The 20789-nt window shown below is 41.7% G+C and overlaps 1 protein-coding gene across 4 annotated transcripts in view; it reads right to left on the reverse strand.

Annotated features, from left to right (window-relative positions):
* CLIP1 (CAP-Gly domain containing linker protein 1) overlaps positions 1-20789 on the reverse strand; it is a 146874-nt gene that overhangs the window by 68091 nt on the left and 57994 nt on the right. For all 4 annotated transcript variants that reach the window (XM_057746378.1, XM_057746377.1, XM_057746379.1 and 1 more), the window contains 3 exons: positions 20434-20628; positions 15969-16540; positions 1724-1848 (listed from right to left, as the gene is read on the reverse strand). In XM_057746378.1, the coding sequence (XP_057602361.1) occupies positions 1724-1848; positions 15969-16540; positions 20434-20518 (782 nt within the window). In that variant the 5' untranslated portion in view covers positions 20519-20628. The remainder of the gene's footprint in view (positions 1-1723; positions 1849-15968; positions 16541-20433; positions 20629-20789) is intronic.

The following is a 20789-nucleotide window of genomic DNA, read 5'->3' on the forward strand; positions in this document are numbered from 1 at the left end:
CGAGAAGCCACTGCACTGAGAAGCCCACACACCACAACAGAGTAGCCCCTGCTGTCCGCAACTAGAGAAAGCCCGTGTGCAGCAATGAAGACCCAACACAGCCAATAAATAATAAAAATAAATAAATTTCAAAAACAAACAAACAAAAACCCTTGCCAAAGGGAAAAAGCACCTAACTCTGGCAGATTCACTCAAGTCAAGGTGGAGAAGTATCAACTGGTAAGCCATTTATCAGACTGACACTTGGAGATCTTACGACTCTAGTGAATTATAACATCTTTTTTTTTTTTTAATAAATTTATTTATTTATTTATTTTATTTATTTATTGGCTGTGCTGGGTCTTCGTTGCTGCACACGGGCTATCTCTAATTGCTGAGAGCGGGGGCTACTCTTCATTGTGGTGCGCAGGCTCCTCATTGTAGTGGCTTCTGTTGTTGTGGAGCATGGGTCCTAGGCGCGTGGGCTTCAATAGTTGCGGCACATGGGCTCAGTAGTTGTGGCTCACGGGCTCTAGAGCACAGGCTCAATAGTTGTGGCACACAGGCTTAGTTGCTCCGTGGCATGTGGAATCTTCCCAGGGCAGGGCTTGAACCTGTGTCCCCTGCATTGGCAGGCAGATTCCTTACCAATGCGCCACCTAGGAAGTCCAATTATAACATCTTAATACCAAGGATATCAACGATATGGCTGCATAATCACTGCAGCACCAAGAGATTTTTTTTAATCTCCTCAAGGCATTATTATCGCATTTGGTACATAAGACCTATACGCTTATAGTCGGTCTGTACACAGTTTATAAGTAAAATATTAACTGCAACACTTTATACTACTAACAATGATGCATCGTATACCACAGCTGGGCCCAAGGCCTCCAAAACATCTGAAGTGTGGGAAATGTCTCTTGCATTCATTCACATGACTTAATTCCCACCGTACCCCTGGGAGGTGAGAGTGGGGTTACCCTCACAGTGGAAGAGGTGTGCCTGCCGTCAGTTCTCTTCCCACAGGACAGAATCTTTGCCATCAGATATAAAGACACATTTTGCGTTCTTGTCCTAACAAAAGCAGCTTCCCTCTCTTCACTCCCCCTACCCCCAACGCCCAGAAACTCATTCAGACATTGACTGCTATCCAAGGGAGAGCAGCCAAAAAGGATGATATAATATTTCCTTTCTCTTTTGAAAAATAAAATGAAAACACTATATATAATACTATTGTAAAAACATGTCATTACACACTTGCCTTAAACCCAAAGAATGTACACACCAAGAATGAGCTGGAATATAAACTACGGACTTTGGGGGATAATGACGTGTCAATGCAGGTTCATCAGCTGTAATAAGTGGCCCACTCGGGTGCAGGACACTGATAACGGGGGAGGCTGTGCATGTGTGGGGGCAGGAGGTAGAGGAGGGATATCTCTGTACCTTCCTCTCAATTTTGCCATGAACTTAAAGCCGCTCTTAAAAAAAAAAGTCTCAAAAATAGGTAAATAAACCAAATGCTTGTTCAGAATCCACTCAGATGCACTGTACATATTACTAAAAGAGACAGTCAAATGAACGACTTTAATTCTAGTGAAGGGAAAAAAATCAGTAGATGAGTCTTAGGAAATAAAAGTGAAGCTCTTCAAAACACTCACGTCCATTATACACAATTGGTGGGATCAGCCTGAGCACCTTTACGTGCAAGAGGGAGATGAGATTCCAATGGCAAACAAACCTTGTTCCAGCAACAGCCCCATCGTTCTTCCCAAGAGGCTCGTCCAACTCCACACCACACCACTCCCCCTTGGCGAAGTCTGTCTCCCCAAGAAACCGGACCACACCAGCCTTCGTGCCACCAACCTGGAAGAAGAGAATGTTGAAAGGAAGAGATGAGCCTGATTACAATTTCACAGCTTAATCCTTTGCGGTTGTGGCCAATCACTAATACCGTGCTCCATCATTTCTAGAATCAGCTCTTCTCTTAACCTCCTCTCCAACTCTTTAAAGAGTTCTCTCCTGAGATTAGCAAAGTTCACCTGGGTGACTTCTGTTGCCAGAGGGATACCTGATAAGAGTCCAATAATGAAATCGCCTATGTAATGTGTAGTCATTAACATGTAGTCAAATTAATTATTTCCTTCTTTAGAAAAACACCTTATAAACTCCAGAGGGAGTTTCCTGCTTCAAAATAAAATATTTGCTACATAGGCACGTGTCCGGAGAAAACCATAATGCAAAAGGAAGCACGCACCCCGATGTTCACTGCAGCACTATTTACAACAGCCAGGACATGGAAGCAACCTAAATGCCCATCGACAGAAGAATGGATAAAGAAAATGTGGTAAGTATATACAATGGAATATTACTCAGCCATAAAAAGAAACGAAATAGTGACATTTGCAGAGAGATGGATGGACCTAGAGATTGTTATACAGAGTGAAGGAAGTCAGAAAGAGAAAAGCAAACATTACATAATATCGCTTATATGTAGAATCTAGAAAAATGGTACAGATGAACTTATTGGCACAGAGAAAAAAATCACAGATGTAGAAAACAAACATCGTTACTAAGAGGGGGTACAAATTAGAAGATTGGGATTGACACATACACACCACTATGTATATAATAGGTAACTACGGGACTTTCCTGGTTGCGCAGTGGTTAAGAATCCCCCTGCCAATGCAGGGGACATGTGTTCGATCCCTGATCCAGGAAAATCCCACATGCCACAGAACAACTAAGCCCGTGTACCACAACTACAGAGCCTGTGCTCTAGAGCCCCCGCAAGCCACAGCTACTGAAGCCCACGCCTAGAGCCCATGCTCTGCAACAAGAGAAGCCACTGCAATGAGAAGCCCGCGCACTGCAACGAAGAGTGGCCCCCGCTTGCCGCAACTAGAGAAAGCCCGCGTGCAACAATGAAGACCCAACGCAGCCAATAAATTAATTTTAAAGATAAGTATATAAATAAAATAAAACAGATAACTAATGAGAACCTACTGTTTAGCACAGGAGACCCTACTCAATGATCTGTGGTGACCTAAATGGGAAGGAAATCAAAAAAGGAGTGGCTATATGTATACTTATAGCTGAGTCACTTTGCTGTACAGCAGAAACTAACACAACATTGCAAAGCAACTATACTCCAATAAAAATTAATTTAAAAAAACATTTGCTACAAACATAAAACCTCTTCAGCGTCAAAGAAAAACAAAACACGCATAACCCACTATAACAACTGCTGTGTTTATTTTCTCAAACTCCCTTTACATCACTATCCATGTAGAGCAATACCGTACATATTAAGGACAAATGTTCACACGTCCGCACGCAGGAAATGTAAACTCTTTAAAATACTTAAAATATGGATATTTTCCACTGTGAGGCTCTCCATTTCTTCACAATTACCAAAACTATTGCTCTTCACATTTTATTTTACATGAACTGTTCAAAGCTATGAATCTTTTCAAATGTCTCTTTGTCCCAGCCGTTGTTTGATATAACACGCAAAGATTAAATATTTCCAAAAGTATCCTATCAACACTTATTAATTATTCCTTCCTTTGCCATTATTTTTCTATTTCAAATACTCATTTTATCACCTTCTCTCTCATGGGCACCTAAGAACAGATCTGGGTCTTTTTAAAGAAGTTCAATGTCTGTGCTACTGCCACAGCGTTTTAACTACTGCTGCTTCACAAGCTGAATCATATTTGCTAGAGCTGGTTTCCCTTACTACTCTTCTTCAGAAGATTGATTTTCTTACTTTTATCTAAGCTGCTTTTTTCTTTTTTTTTTCTTTTTAATATTTTGGCCAAGCCTCTCAGCTTACAGGATCTTATTCCCTGACCAGGGACTGAACCTGCGCCCTGGCAGTGAAAGCACAGAGTCCTAACCACTGGACCACCAGGGAATTCCCTTTTTCTTAATTAAAAAAAAAATCCCCAATTATAAGAGTGGTGAGTCACTGCAGGCAATTAAGAACATGACGAACAAAAAATAAACGTTATTCCTGTATTCTCAACACCCAGGGACAGTCACTGCTGACATTCTGGTTCATTTTCCCTGGTGTTTTAGGGCAGCTGTTTAGTATCCGCGGTACAGACGTACCACAATATGTACTTAACTCATTTCTCCTTTGTGATGTTCACTTTTTTCTTATTGATTAAAAAAGTAACTCTTCATCATGAATTAAATCCTGAATAGCCGATACATTCTCATGGTTCAAAAGCTTTCAAATCGGGACTTTCCTGGAGGTCCAGAGGTTAAGACTTTGCCTTCCAATGCAGGGGATTCGGGTTCGATTCCTGCTCGGGGATCTAAGATCCCTCGTGCCTCACGGCCAAAAAACCAAAAAAACATAAAACAGAAGCAATATTGTAACAAATTCAATAAAGACTTTAAAAGTGGTCCACATTTTTTTAAAAAAGCTTTAAAAAATTAACAAAACAAAAAAAGCTTTCAAATATAAGTATGTATCCAGGGAAGAAGCCTCTTACCAAACTCTTGTCCCTACCTGCCCCACCCTCCCCATCACAGGTAACCACTGCAATTGATGTAGAGTGTATCCTTCCTCCCAGCATTTCTTTATGCACATAAAAGCAAATGTTAATTCATATTTTTACTCCTCCCTTTCATTTTTACACAAAAGCCAGCACACTACATGCGCTGTTTTGCACTTTGCTTTATTCCACATCAAGACACAGAGAACAGAGACTTCCCTGGAGGTCCAGTGGTTAAGACGCCACACTTCCACTGCAGGGGGCATGGGTTCGATCCCTGGTCAGGGAACTAAGATCCCGTGCACCGTGTGATGAAGCAAAAAAAAAAAAAAAAAAAAAAAAAGACAGAACGTCCTCCTTGTGTTTACAATTGCATGTCATTCCACTGTATGGATTCATTCCAGTTTATTAAAATCAGCCCCTACTGGGAGACATTCAGGTTATGTAGGTTTATTTAATAAATTTAAAAATCATTTTGGTTAATTAAAAAAAAAAAGTCCAATGGGATTGTGTTAAATGTAGGTTACCCTGGGAAGGTAACTTACTTTATTGATCTTTACAAGGAAACAGCTTTTCGGCTTTTCCTTTGTTTTTAATGTTCTCTATTTTATTTAATCACTTTTTATCTTCTCACTATCTCACTATTTCCTTTTTCCTACTTTCTTGTGGATTATTACTCTTTCCTTTCTAATTTCTTAAGACCAATACTAATTTGCTTTTTAATACCAAAGCTATTAGTTTCTAATTTTTCTCTGAATATAGCTTTCTATGAGTTTGGGATGATACACCTTTTTTTTTCCCCAGCTCTATTTAACCTTTGTTGAAGATGGAAAATGTTAAAGCCTCAGAGCTATATACTTTTTCCCTGAAAGAAACTCTCTGTGAAACTGATTTAAGGAACCAAAGCAGTTACGGTTTAAGGTGCTCTAGGCAGGAAGGGTGTGAAGGGTGACAGAGGGCAGGTAGCCCCCGGACAGTTCCGAAAGGTCCTGCTGTCACGACAGGCGTCACTGGGGAAGCACAGAGTCAGGGGCTGGAGAAAACTCCGCGCAGGACCCATCGTGTCCAGCACCACAACCCACGGCGCACGGCAGAGCAGAGGAGGCGCTCAACAAACACATGCTGAAGACATGAAAGGTGACCTTCTCTGTAGGGAACCACCCAGAAAAGGCCACTTTTCCACGTAAACCAACGAAACAGTAAAGATACCCCACGGCTGAGGCTGAATTTGATGGTTCAAAAGCCAGCAAAGGAAGAAATACGCTACACAGCTTAAGTAGGGCTCCAAGCTGGACACCGTCAGATGCCGGCTGTCTATGAATTAGTCAGGTTGCTTGATTTCTAAATCTTAGTTTCCTCATAAGTAAAATGGGGATAATTATAGGACTGTTGTGAGGATTAAACAAAATAGTCCCCCTAAAGCTGCTTAGTGCAGTGTCTGGCAGATAGTGCGAGAGGCGGCTATGTGAGCAGCCAGCGTGTTCCTGCTGAGGGAGTTCCAGTTTGAGACCTGGCAAACTGGACTGCAAACACTCTTACTGGTAACCCTGGAATGTATGAATAGTAACCTGTATAAAACGGGCCCCTGTCTTCTCCGTCCTCTCACACATCTTTCAGAGCAGCCGACTAACCAACGTCACATGAGCTGAACACGGCACATTAGTTAAAGATGATGCAATCTCTCCAGATAATCTCTTGAATTCTTTGGGGGTGAGTCTTAAGTGACTGTCGTGACAATTGTTTTTCCAAGAGGCGTCTAACAGGCTGTGGGCAGTAAATTCTCCAAACAAACTATGGCTTCACTCAGATCAGAAGCTTTATAACAAATTACCACAAAGAGATAAGCAACTTTTTCTCTAAATGCAGGTAATAGAATATATATCTACCCTGAACAAAAAAAAATGCCACAAAGTTTGTTTCACATGGATGATTACTAATTCCTAGAATGGGCAGTTTTCTTATACTTTTCCTCTACGTAACCTGGAATGCTTGACTCACATAACAGATAATATGCTTTTCTTTCCCCTATAAAAGATCCTCAGTAATTATTCAAAATATCTTCAACAGAGATAGAAGGTCACATGAAGTCCAAAAACACTCACTTTTCTACTTAATCACTTTACAGTCAAATTTTTTTCTAAGCATTTAAACATGATTTTATGAAGTTAAGTGTTACTTCTCATGTATTCCAGAGAACCCAGAGTAGTATAGCATGTGCATTTACATTAAGTATAAGCCACAATTTTCAAATCCATGTTTTAGAGGCAGATATCAAGATTATTAAAGAAAAAATTTTTACAACATCGAAACAAAAAAAAACAAAAAAATGGATCCCTATGGCAAACACAAATAACTACCATGCTTTCTCTTTACTTTCAGAATATATATACATATATATATACATAATATATATATATCTCCTATCACTGTGGTCAACCTAAGTCAAAATTATAGGTCATTACTGGAGACCAAATTAATTTAAACCAGAAACTCGGCTAAAGGAAAACCTAGATGTGCTCACGCTTTAGCAAATTTTAGATTTTTAGGTTCTCATTCATTCATTCAATATATATTTCTTGTGTGCTTGGACCCATGGGATACAATTATATACAGAATACAGTGTTGGCCACTGACAGAGAAATTCAAACAAATAATTCCAGTGAAAAGTGATAAACACTTTAAGAGGTTTCTACAAAACGCTGTGGGAACAGAGAAAAGCACCCTTCTTGTAAACTCTTGTGAAAAACAAGAACACTGATAAATTCTGCTGGGCTCACGAATGGCTCCATAAATGGGAAACAGGAAACCTTTAAGCCTCTCTCAACTCTCCCATCTATTCAACATCAAGTCCCAAACAAGCCATTTCACCTTGCTGCGCCTCAGTTTATAAAGCTGTAAAATGACTGGTGATGAGGGACTGTTCCACAGGGACTTCGTGAGCAACTGAATTCTGTGCGGTGGCTTCTTATCTGCCGTATTTTAAGTTAAGCAGCTAAATTTAAAAATTTTTAAATTTTAAATAGGACTAATTGGTATTTCCCGATATAAGTTTAGCCCTGACTTGAAACTTAATCACCTGTGAGATGACAACATCTGTATTTTATGTTACCTCAACTGGAGAGCGATACAAGCTTCGGGCAGCTCTGGGCAACTCCTGCAAGAAAGGCAAAATCCACCTGGCCTGGTTTTCATCCACACGTCTTAACTGCGTCTCTTGTCGTACTTTACGATCCTACTCCACCCCTTTAAGGGAATACCCAACCGCCAGATTAACTTGCAAACATTTCGCCATATTTCTCACAGTATTTCGCGAGAACATCCCCGAGAAATGAGCCAACGTATAACAGCTAAGCATACCACGTGTGCATGTCTCCTGCAAGGGGTTATCTAGGAACTTGGAAGAACTCAAACAAATCCACTGTCAATTCCTGGGAAGCTGCAAAGATGATTTCTATGTTTTTCTATCTCTATACACTCCAAGTCAAAACATTCTTTGCCCAAATCCCTGAAAACACCAACAAAACAAGAAAGGTAAAAAAACTCGGTGTATTCTACAGTTATGGTTTTCAAAATATGCAGTTTAGGCAAATATACTTCCAGGGCTCTACAAATATTTCACTTTTTAAAATCTGTTACTGTTTAAACATTTAATAGAAAAAAAAAAAGAACCTCTATTAGCCCTGAGGTTGATAAAACTACAGAATATTTAATTGCCAGAGTCACACTCTTATAAAGCACTAAGGTCGGATTTCCCTGGTGGTGCAGTGGTTAAGAATCCGCCTGCCAATGCAGGGGACACAGGTTTGATCCCTGGGCCAGGAAGATCCCACATGCCGTGAAGCAACTAAGCCTGTGCACCACAACTATGGCGCCTGCACTCTAGAGCCTGCAAGCCACAACTGCTGAGCCCATGTGCCGCAACTACTGAAGCCCGAGAGCCTAGAGCCCATGCTCCACAACACGAGAAGCCCAAGCACTGCAACGAAGAGTAGCCCCTGCTCACCGCAACTAGAGAAAGCCCATGCACAGCAACGAACACCCAATGCAGCCAATAAATAAATTAATAAAAAATAAAGAAATAAAATAAAGCATTAAGGTCAAAAAGTATTACACTTGACCAAAATGATATTAGCAAAGTTTACTTTTCTAATCTGTATGTTTCATAAGCTACAAAGCTTCTCGGGCTCAAGATATTTTTGTAATTATGCTTAAAGAATTCATAGAAGCAGTATTAAAAGTTAGAAGATGTGATCTAGCAATAGGCATTTCAACATTACTCTGGTCTGGGCAGTAGTCAAACTTTTCTCTCTTCAAGTCCCAAAGCTAGACAGCGTAAGCTGCCTCCTCAACCCAGAAACTCCCAAGCCCCAAAAGCCTACACAAAGTCCTCAAGGCAGAGATACCAGCTTTGACATCTTTGGTGTAAAGATACTGGCTTAGGTTTGCAGAAAGAACCTAATTTCATACTGATTAGCCAGTGCGCAGGTAGTGAGCCCTGTAGAAAACCCCCAGCGCTGTGAAAACAGCTCTGGTGCAGGCGGACAGGGCACCACCACGCAGGGGAACAGCATGATGAGATCCACGTGTCAGGTGCGTCACTCTGTAATTGCATGAAGACCAGAACTGAGGAGAGGCGAGGCTAGCGGCACGGACAGCAGTCTGGGGTCCAGACGAAGAGGATGATGGCCTAATTCAAGGCAGCGCAGGCAACGGGGCTGGAGAGAGGCGGGTGGATAGTAAAACCAAAGACACGAAATCTAACTGGCAGGTGGATGAGTTTATGCATTCCCGAGCCTCAAAGGTGAAGTGGGAAAAGCACATGAGTTCCGCCCTCTCTCAACTGAAAGCAATGAGCAGGAAGAGGAGTGCTGCTATCTACTAGGAACTAAGATATGAGTCTACTGGGCCCGCTGTGTACAGACAGGAGGAAGCTGCCAAACTCAGCTTCTCATCAGCAGTGTGATTATCTGCGTTGCCCTCCAGAAAACCCTACAAGGCTAGGCTGAGTGAGATTTAAGGCTTATGGAAATTGAAAATGAAAAAAAGCAAAACTAAAATCAGAAAAAATATTCAAATCTGCAGCAATCCTCATTGCAAAGGAATTAGGCTAAAACTATGGTGCTGGAAAAGATCTCAACATTCAGCCAAGATGTCCAGAAAGAGTTAACATAATGTGAACATCTGGAGTCTTCTCAACTTTGAGCCACAGGAAATAACAGCTCCTTCTACTAACAACGACTCTACTAGCAATCAAGGGACGGAGAGGCACCTGTGTAAAGAATAGCTTCCCCAGTGGGATGAGCTGGGAGACTGGGATTGCCATATATACATTACTAGTAAGGGAAAAAATGTCAAATTGTATACATGCAGTTTATTGTATGTCAATTATATCGCAATAAAAGTTCTTAAAAAAAATAAACCTATTATAGTACAGTAAAAAAAAAAAAAAAAGAACAGCTTCCCCAGAGGTCAAACTCCCACTCAAAAAGAGCCCAGGGGGACTTCCCTGGTGGTCCAGTGGTTAAGACTCCATGCTTCCAATGCAGGGGGCGTGGGTTCGATCCCTGGTCAGGGAACTAAGATCCCACATGCCATGTGGTACAGCCAAAAAAATTTTTTAATATTTTTTTAAAAAGAGCCCAAGAACCCCCCAGGTAGATGATGAATAAATGCCCAATGTAAGCACAATGTCACAACGAGACTTGTAGATCTGGGGGTTATGATGTCATTTCTAGGGAAAAAAGGTGGGGAGCAATCTAAATGTCTGTGATTAAATTGGGCACCCCAAACAGTGTGTGCTATCAAATAGCAGCTTATTATTTTAAATGAAGAGTTGTATTTACTAGCATAGAAATGCCCCAAATCTACCAAGGTATACTATAAAATGGCATGTATATATGACCGCACTGTGTGTATTTTAAATTTACATGTTATAAGAAGTCTCACAAATGATGCTAAACAAATGAAGACACACAAAAAAGTACATACTGAGTGAACTGTGGTTATTTAGACTCAAACACAAGCAAAATAACTTTTAAAGATTTTTTTTCTTAATCTCAGGAACATATTTTTCCCTTTCACAGTATCCAAAAGACCTACAGACTTACACTATAGGACTCTTAGTTCAAGAGCCCTGGGAGCAGCTTGTAGAAAGATAAAGCCTGTCACGTGAAAAACTAAAGCCTAAAAAGTCTCCTTTTCATATTTGGTCAGAAGCTAAGAATTCAGTATAGAACACACAGTCCCAGACATGGTGACAACCATGGTGAAACAGAACGGCAGGAAGTCGGTCAAGTGTCTCGAGACCCTCACGTCACACCCTTGAAATAGTGACTACACCCGAAAATGCAGCAAGACCTTCTCAAAAACATTCAGAGTAATCGGTCACCCCAGGGATACCCAGTCTGGAAAGAGGTGAGTCTCGGAGAGTCAGGTGAACCGCAGCATCAGCCCAAAGCAGCTCAACCCACAGGACAGACGAAAGCAATCTTCAACTAACGAGATCCGTGGAACATTCGTGAGGACACGTGGGAAAACAGGGAGGCCACAGAGAGAAGGGAAAGAGGCAGGTGGGTTTGTTACAAGCAGCTCCGACTGACCCTCCTTGGCACAGCTCATTCGCCCCACTAAGGACCACGAGCATGGGGGGGGGGGAGGGAAAGGCTTCCCCAAGCCCTAGCTGCCTCCCCCACGACGGGAGTGCGGGATGCAGTCATAGCTCAGGAGCCCCCTCCTGGATCTTCAAGAGGTCACTGAGCTAAACCTCACACCTGACGCAGAAATCCACTTTCCTGCTCTCCCCACGATGAGAGGAAGAACTGAGGACTCGTGCGGAGAGCTGCATGGAGAAGGCAGCCTCAGCTCTGCCCTCTCTGCGCGCTTGTTCCAAGGAGAGGGCGCCATGAGGGCACTGGGGGCGGGACTGGGAATATTCTAGTCCGCTCCTCACACAATGGCCTAATGATCTTCGTTCCACTGGAATTTCTTTTATTGAAGCATAATTGACTTACAACATCACATTAGTTCAGAAGCACAACGTGGGGACCTGATATTCTCACATGTTACGAAATGATCACCACGAAAATTCTAGTAACTATCACCACACAAAGTTATGACAATATGACGGACCATCCTCCCTAGGCTGTGCATGACCTCCCTGGGATTTATTTTATAACTGGAGGTTGGTACCTCTAAATCCCCTTCACCTAATTCGCCCACTACCCCTTCCCATCTCCCTCTGGCAACCACGAGTTTGCTGTCTGTATCTCTGAGCCAGTCTGTTTCTGTTTCATTATGTGTGTTGGTTTGTTTCATTTTTTTAGATTCCACACATACAAGTGAAATCATACGATATTTGTCTTTCCTTGTCTGACATTTCACTTAGCATAATGCCCTCTAGGTCCATTCATGTTGTCGCCAATGGCGAGATTTCATTCTTTTTTATGGCTGAGTAATACTCCAGTGTATGTGTATACCACATCTCCTTTATCCACTCATCCACTGATGTACATTTTAGGTTGCCAACAGAATTCTTCTTTAATTAGGAAAATTCCAAATCAAGTATTTCAGATTTCTAAATCTAATCCCCTTAATACATGAATTTTGAAGTAAGAATGTTTTGCATTTCTAAATCAAAGATTTCTATTAAGCAAGGCAGCACATTAAAGTAGAAAACACATATTAACTGGGAACAAGAGGCCATAACGATATATGCACACATGCATCACATACGACCTGAAGCAAGTCATATTTCTTCTCTGGGCTTCAGTATTCCGAGCAAAAAGGGGCATTGGGCGATCTCAAACGAGCCTTTCCAGCTCTAAAATACTGTGATTCTAAGGTACTCCTTTAATTTCTCCTAGAAATACTAACCAAAGGCAGGAAATAATTTTACTGCCTCCAATAACACACTCATTAGACTTAAGACTCTTATAGATTCAAATTCTATTCCAAGTATGCTAGTTTGAACAGGTAATTAAAATTCTCCTACAAATATGCCATTCAAGCCTCTACAAACCAACCTGCATCTGCAGATTCTCCTTCCTTCCTATAAAAATGGAGGAAATTTCCATCCATCTCAATCAAAGGCAAAGCAATCCCCAAGTGTGTGCTCAGGGTGCCACCTCTTCCCAGGAACCTCATCCCATCACTGGTTCCTCACTCCCCACCCCTCAGTGTATCTGCACCCTATTCCTCTAGTCCAGATCATTTTAATCAGGATATAAACACCCCAGACTCTGCCATCTTCCCAACATCCAATACTACTCCTCCAGCATCAGCCTGACAACTCTACTCTCCTTCAACATCCAAATTCTTCGAAGAACAGTCACCCCAAACCCACTTTCAACCACCTTGGATCCATTCTTTATGAAGCAGCTGGAGTGATCTTTCCAAACTACAAATCTAATCACATCACTTACCACTCTTGTTGCTCTTAAGGTCAAAATCAAAATCCTTAACACGGCCTATCCTTACAGGCCCTATGTCACCAGCCCCTGCAGACACCACCTAGTGAATGAGTCTATCTCCTACCCCCATGGGCTGCTGCGCCTGGGGAAGGACACTGGCCTCTTCCCCAAACGTGCCAACTCCCTCCCACCTGGGGAGTTTGCCAATCCCTCGGCTAGAATGTTCCCTCTTGCCACTACCATTCCTTCTGCCTGGCCAAGTCCTACTCTCCTGCAGGTCCACTTCAATCCTTACATCCTCAAGGAAGCCTTTTGTCGTGAGCTAAACCATCTGGACCTTGTCATTCTGTCCGTTTTATTGGCCAAGCAGCACAATACTTGACTAGTAATTTAATCAACTGTTTTGCACTCCGGTTGGTGGAAAGGGAGAGCTACTCGTTTTGAAAGCATGTCATGCGCGTTCCCATTTCATGTACAGCTAAGCACTCAGAATGGCCCTGCATATAACCTGCAGTCTAATCTACAGAGCAGTCCTGTGCTAAGGTAATAGGTTTCTGACTTAACCAAAGCTTACTAAATAAATATGTACCATAAGCCTTAAACGTGTTTATGCCCTTTGACCCAGTGATTCCACCTGTATAAATTTACCCTAGCAAAAACTTTTAAAGGGCATTCATGGCAGCAGTACAGTAAAAAACCGCGGGGAAGCAAGCATCAGTAAAAATGAAAAAACAAAGTAAGCATCAAAAAACCTTCACTGCAACAAAATAGCAGCTGTGCCAAATTCACAATTGGTGTAGCAAGTGAGTACAAGCTAAATGAACAAGTTACAGATTGAGCCACGCAGCAGTGGCTGAAATGATGCTCTAAGTTCTCAGGCATCAACTGCTGAAACTCATGACTATTATAACTGGAAGAAGGAATATACTGACCTTGAAATAAACAGGTCCAGAAGGAACCCCTTGAAGGTAACAGGTATTAAAGGGCCCCCAGGTGTGAGGGGTCTCGTGGATTCATGATGCTACAGGACTGGGAGACAGAAGTCCCGATTTTTAAATCTAAAACCTGCCTTGGGGACTTCCCTGGTGGCACAGTGGTTAAGAATCCGCCTGCCACTGAAGGGGACACGGATTCAATCCCTGCTCCAGGAAGATCCCACATGCCGCAGAGCAACAAACCCGTGCACCACAACTACTGAGCCTGTGCTCTAGAGCCTGAGAGCCACAACTACTGAGCCCGTGTGCTGTAACTACTGAAGCCCGCATTCCTAGAGTCCATGCTCCGCAACAAGAGCAGCCACTGCACTGAGAAGCCCATGCGCCACAACAGAGTAGCCTCTGCTCGCTGCAACTAGAGAAAAGCCCATGCACAGCAACAAAGACCCAACACAGACAATAAATAAATAAATACGTAAATAAATAAATAAAAGTTAAAAAATAAATAAATAAAACCTTCCTTGAATACAGGTTTTAGGACAAACAATATGTCCTTGTCTGTAGGATAACAAAATCACAAATACTTCCAATTTCAAAATTACACTATCAATCATTGATCCTACGGAACAGGTTCTGGAGTGAAAATACCTAAACTTAAATTGCAGAAACACCACTCTTCAGGTTGTACAATCTTGGGCAAGTGATTGTACTTCTTAGAATCTGTTTCCTCATCAGCTCTGTGTGGCTACTCCAGACACTGCTGAAACGGAATTCCCTGGCGGGCTAGTGGTTAGGACTCCTCGTCTGCCAAGGGCCCGGGTTCAATCCCTGGTTGGGGAACTAAGATCCCACAAGCTGCACGGTGCAGCCAAAGATAAAATAATAAATAAAATAAAATAAAATAAAATAAAATAATAAAATAAAATAAAATAAAATAAAATAAAATAAAATAAAATAAAATAAAATAAAAATAAAATAAAATAAAATAAAATAATAAAATAAAATAAAATAAAATAAATAAAATAAAATAAAATAAAATAAAATAAAATAAAATAAAATAAAATAAAATAAAATAAAGGATCCACCACATTAAACAAGATGCATGGGACACTCCAAAGGCTAATAGCCATTCTTCTTTTCCTTTATTTTTAACAGCAGTCCAACAGATATAAAGGAAACAAAGAGTACAGAGTCAAGGACTTCAGACAAACGTTTTGCCTTGAACTGTACTAAAATGTTGAAAAAGTGAAAGAGTAAAGCTTTAAATTTTCATCAATGAGAAAAACAGCTACCATTTCTTGAGTGTTGACTGGAAACCAGGCACTGCTAAGAGTGTCAAATGCACCATCTCATTTAACCCTCACAACAATGCTAGATTAGCACTATTATTCAACTTTATTTTTACAGATAAGAAAATTAAGAAGTTAAATAACTTGCTGAGGCCACAAAGGCAGAGCTGCACTCAGCCTATGTTTTTAGCACTGCTACACTGCCTCTCATTTAAAAGAAACAAAGAAGAATAAATCCATCACTGTGTCACATTCAGGGGTTCTAGAATGTACAGCATATAGGCCTTACACGTTGTTTTCTGCTTATTAGTAAAACAGAAGTTAATGTACATTTCCTTCCTTTTCCTAGACCTAAACCTGATAATTTAAAAGGCACCGAAATTCTGAAATAACCTCCTGTGATGTCTGGGTTTTCCAAGACACTCAAGTTTTCCAAGACACTCATATTTACCCACTTACTATCCTTAAAGCAAAAATTAAAAACCAGAAGAAAAAAAAAACACCTTTGTTAAAAACATCTAGGACCACCTCTGAGCTTGCTTTGTCAAGTAAAGCTACCTTAATACTTACAAGCTAAAAACTCAATATTCTTTCGGCTAAACTGGAAGATAAAACTAGAGTTAATCACTGCAAACCTACGCTTATACTACATGCCAACTACACAGCCAGTTTCTAATCTGTTGCATATTTACACATAAACAGAACCAGAAAAGCTGATCGCTCTCTCTATAAATGAGTGGTCATCCCTACAGAACAGATTCTTTGCCCACATGTGTGTATTTCAACCCCTCACCAGTGATTCCCTCGCAGCTCAACACAGCCACCTCAGAAGGTTTCTGGACTCACCAGTACTCGGTCTCCGATTTTGAGCTCTCTTTCTCCTTTCTTGATTGACCCAGCCTCTGAAAGGTTGGAGATAGATTCACTGGCGGTTTTTGTAAGGTTGCTGATCTGAGGCGTAGCTGAAGGTTCCTTTGCAGTTGGCTGGGACGATTTATGGGGAATGTTTGAGGGGGTGGCCGGGGTAGAGGACACCATGCTGGCGGCCGAGGTGGACAGAGGCGACGTCGCTCTGGAAGCTTGAGTCGTCTGCACGCCATCAGCTTCATCCTCTGCCTGCACCTTCCTTGTCAACTTTGAAGGTCGGGTGAATATGCCCTTTAAAGGCTCACACTGGAAATACCGAACTCCTGCCACTGAACCATCGTTCTTGCCTATGGGTTCATCTAAAACGATCCCAGCCCACTGGCCTGGTGCAAACTGGGTTTCTCCCAGGAACTGGATAAATCCAGGCTTATTCCCATTCACCCAAACTCGCTCCCCGACGCGAAAGTCATCCACAAACTCCTCTTGTGTCTCAGAGGCTGGAGTGCTTGATGCTTTTTCACTGGATATTGTTTTTTCTATTGGCGCTGCAACTGAAAACAGAAGAAAGGATCAGAAAAGATTTGATTTCATATTTAAGCAAACAACCCGAAGGTTAAAGGAAAATAAACTAGAGAAAGGGCCAGAAGCAACAGAACTAGCCACAATCCTGTGGTGGTGCTCTGTTTATCTCTCTTCTTCTTTTTCTTTTCTTTTTTTTTTTTAGCAAGGAGGCAAAAAGTACTGGATCCATCACTACCCTTTCCAATGCTGTCGAAACTCAGTGAGCTGATAAGACAATTCTTATTTGCAATTAAGATTGGAAGAAGTCAAAAATGAGAAAAAAAAGTAGTCCTTTTCCCAGAATTCATAATACAGGTCTGATTTCATTCTTTACCCCATATTCTGCACATCATGAGCAAATGCCCATTCAGACCCACTGAGATTGGGCTCTGTTCTCCCATTTGAGGGGTCAGTTACAGCAGACAGGACTAGGCCCATTTAACCACAGAGATTGGCAATTAACTTGATAAAGGAGGGGATTCAGTGCCACAGCCCCTACCATCATTATTCCAAGACTATTCCTTTGCTAAGAGAGATGGAAATCACAGCAAGGAAGAAAAGAGAGCATCTGGCCTGACTCCCTGTAAAGGCAAGATGACGTTGCAAATTCTACCCTATGGTAAAGACAGAGTTAAATTTTGCCAGAAATGTGATATTTACACTGGAAATACATTCACGCATTCACCCGGCAAGCGTTTATTAAATATTTAACCTGAACTGGCAAAGAGAGCCTGAATTCTTAATGTCTGCCATTACCGGGCATATCATGATCTTAGGATGTTACATGACCTCCCTGAGTGTAGTTTTTCCATCTATAAAAGGGAAAAGTAGTAATATGTATCTTGAGATTTTTTAGTTGTTTTTTTTTAAATGAGGATTAAATGAAATATTGTATTTGTTCACGTTATACATCTTTTTTGAGTTCCTACCACTCCGGAACTATCCCAGGCGTTGTTCTTCCCGGGGGGGCGGGGACACCCACATGCACACAAAGCAAGACAACACAGTCTGCCTTCGCAGAGCTCAGAGTCTACAGGTGGAGAAGCAGACAGTCCAGAGACACAGCAGGTAATTTCAGGTGGTCTAAGTGCTGCGGAGGAGACACCTAGTCTGAGGGCTGATCAACATGAGTGAATCACGTGACGACTGGGGAGCAGAGTGGCCCGGCTGGCCGAGAGGGGGTGCTGAAAATCTCTTTACCCTACATAGAAAGGGGGACTCTGGAGTTTCCATTTTTGGGGGGGGGGGTGTTTGTTTTTTCTTTAGAAGAGACTGGATGCTCTCAGAACAGAAAATAACCTGCCAAAAACAGGGGTCAGTTTTTTTTTTGAGTCAGTTCTGGCTTTGTACATTAACAATTACTCTTCACAGAGTGCTGCAACCATGAATTTCTGAAAAACCATCTTCATAAAAGTGTCTTGAAACCAAGGAGAATTACTCATGATCCCTGGACTCAAGGACTTTATGTGCTAAAGGGTGTGCAATAAAAACACTGAAAGTGAAAAAGACAATGCTAACGGGGTAGGTATAACAGTGGGAGGCTTTATAGAAGGGTTGGCTTTTAAAGGGGTCTTAAAAGAGGAAGGATTCTGAGGAGAAGGGGATGCCAATTTTGACTGATTTTGCCAACACTAAACAGTCCTGAAACAAATCCATTGCTTCACAATCCTTTGCTTTATTAGTAAAACGTTTTGGACTTCCCTGGTGGTGCAGTGATTAAGAATCCTCCTGCCAATGCAGGTGGCATGGGTTCAATCCCTGGTTTGGGAAGATCCCGCATGCTGTGGAGCAACTAAGCCTGTGCACCACAACCACCGAGCCTGCACTCTAGAGCCCGTGCTCCGCAACAAGAGAAGCCATCGCAGGGAGAAGCCCGTGCACCACAATGAAGAGTAGCCCCAGCTTGCCACAACCAGAGAAAGCCTGTGCACGGCAGTGAAGACCCAATGCAGCCAAAAATAAATAAAATTTTAAAAAACAAAACAAATCTGTTGTGAAGGAAAGATATAAACTTATTTTTTAAAAAAAGGTGAGACGGAGGGTGGGAAGGAGTCGGGGAAAAGAAAAAAAAAAAGTAAAGCTTTCTTCTAAGATGTTATTAGCAAGTCTAAGCTTGTACTGCTCACTGTGCACACAGAGAGATGAGTTGTTGGGGCAGGAATAATGACTTTATGGGGAAAGCCAGCAGACAGAGAAGACGGTGGGCTCGTACTCCAAACAACCATCTTGCCTGAGTCAGAATTCAGGCTCCTTTTACACTAAAAGGAGAGGGGGCTTCCCTGATGGGGCAGGGGTTAAGAATCCGCCTACCAATGCACGGGACATGGGTTTGATCCCTGGTCCGGGAATATCCCACATGCCACGGAGCAGCTAAGCCCGTGCGCCGCAACTACTGAGCCCAAGTGCCTAAAGCCCGTGCTCTGCAACAAGAGAGGCTACCGCACTGAGAAGCCCAAGCACCACAACAAAGAGTAGCCCTGGCTCTCCTCAACGAGAGAAAGCCCACGCACAGCAACAAAGACCCAATGCAGCCAATAAATAAGTAAATATTTAAAAAAAACAAAAAATAAAATAAAATTCTCCAAAAAAAAAAAAAAAAGAGAGAGGGAATAAAGTCAAACACTTCCTGGTTCCCATCAGCCTCTGGAGGGGATATGTTAATTTCTTCCTCCCTGCGGTCATTCACAGGTGGGCCTGGTCAGGAGGTTTCCTGTGAGCTAAACAAAGGTATTTTATTTTAGCTGAACACTCTTTACCTGGGAAGCAGGGCTCCCGGAGATGGGCCATCACATATAATTTAAACTTACAGGCAACATCCCTTTAGTGATTAACTTGTAAGAGAATACAAAAGCTTCTTCCCGATTACAATGTTTTCTGGCCTCTCTGAAAAGAACCAGGTTTTACCCTGATACATAAAATGCAAAAACCTCAGGATGTCCCATCAGTCACCAAATATTTACTGAGCTCCTGTTACGTGCCAGGCAATTTTCTAGGTGTGTGGATGGAACACAGCAGTGAAAACAAAAACACACACACACACACAAAGATCCTTTCCCTCAAGGAAGACCAATGAATGTCTTTATGGAAGAACCTGAAGAAACAATGTTGGACGTAACAGGTTATGGTGGGCAGCTGTCTGGAATGGCTGAAGACATAAGATCTAATAGTATAGAAATCACATATAAAGATGATCAAAGCAAGCATCAGAGGCCCTCTCTCCTGTCTCGCTTATTAAAGACCACAGGTGAGCATTATGGGATGGAAATGGAAGTGGTAGAGGAGGAGATGGAGAACAGATGAGGAACAGGTTGCTAAAGATAATAAAAGGCACGGGTTCATCTATAAAATCGGGACGGTTTCCCTCATGAGCCAGACTTGAGCCACTGTACTACTTGCTCCCGTGGTGACAGTGGGCCAATTTCAGGTCAATGACAGTCATCACATCTTTTTTTTTTTCTTTATACCATGCTTTTTGGATTTTACTTTGGAACATCTCATTCAGATCTCATCACAACTTTCAAGCCAGACTAGTCTTGGTTTTCTCTACATATCCCTAAACCCCAAGGAGAAAGATCCTGATGAGCTCAGGAAGACACACGAGAAGAAAAATTGAAGAAACACCTTAACGCTGTAAGGATCAAATACTGAAGTTAACTTGACAACCCTTTCAGCACCTTACAATGAATCAGGAAATTAAAATGAAATAAACTCTTCATTCAGATTTCTAGATGTAAAATTTTATGTCTCTTAGTTGAAAAACTTTTTCAAATATTTTCAAGAATGTGAAGTGTTCTATACGACTGCCTTTTTAAAATTTTTCAAATAGAAGTCTTCACATAGGATTAAAATCTTGCAATTAAAGAGAAACATAAAGCATCGTTACCAGCAGCAGGTGTCTTCAAGGCTGTGCTTCCAGGCTTAAGGATCTTGGTGGGGGCCTTAAGCCCGCTGGGTTTCAGCATACTCATTGTCCCTAGTGTGTCACAGCTGGTTCTCCTTTGCCTGTTGCCACTATCTTTCCCCAGTCATTGATACAACTGTGGGTGTTTCTATAGTGAAGTCAGTCTCTGGGTTAAATCTGCAAAGAGAAAAATATAAAAAGAATTTAGGATCTATAGGAAAAAGAAGGTAGAAACAGTTATGAAAGTAGCTTTCACAGCCTAAACTTTTCCTTATGTATGATAAGAAAACCATCTCCACAATGAACCTACTAGGAACCTAGGAAACTCCAGATATCAA

Source organism: Hippopotamus amphibius, chromosome 8, assembly GCF_030028045.1.
Source record: "Hippopotamus amphibius kiboko isolate mHipAmp2 chromosome 8, mHipAmp2.hap2, whole genome shotgun sequence".
NCBI classification, from domain to species: Eukaryota; Metazoa; Chordata; class Mammalia; order Artiodactyla; family Hippopotamidae; genus Hippopotamus; species Hippopotamus amphibius.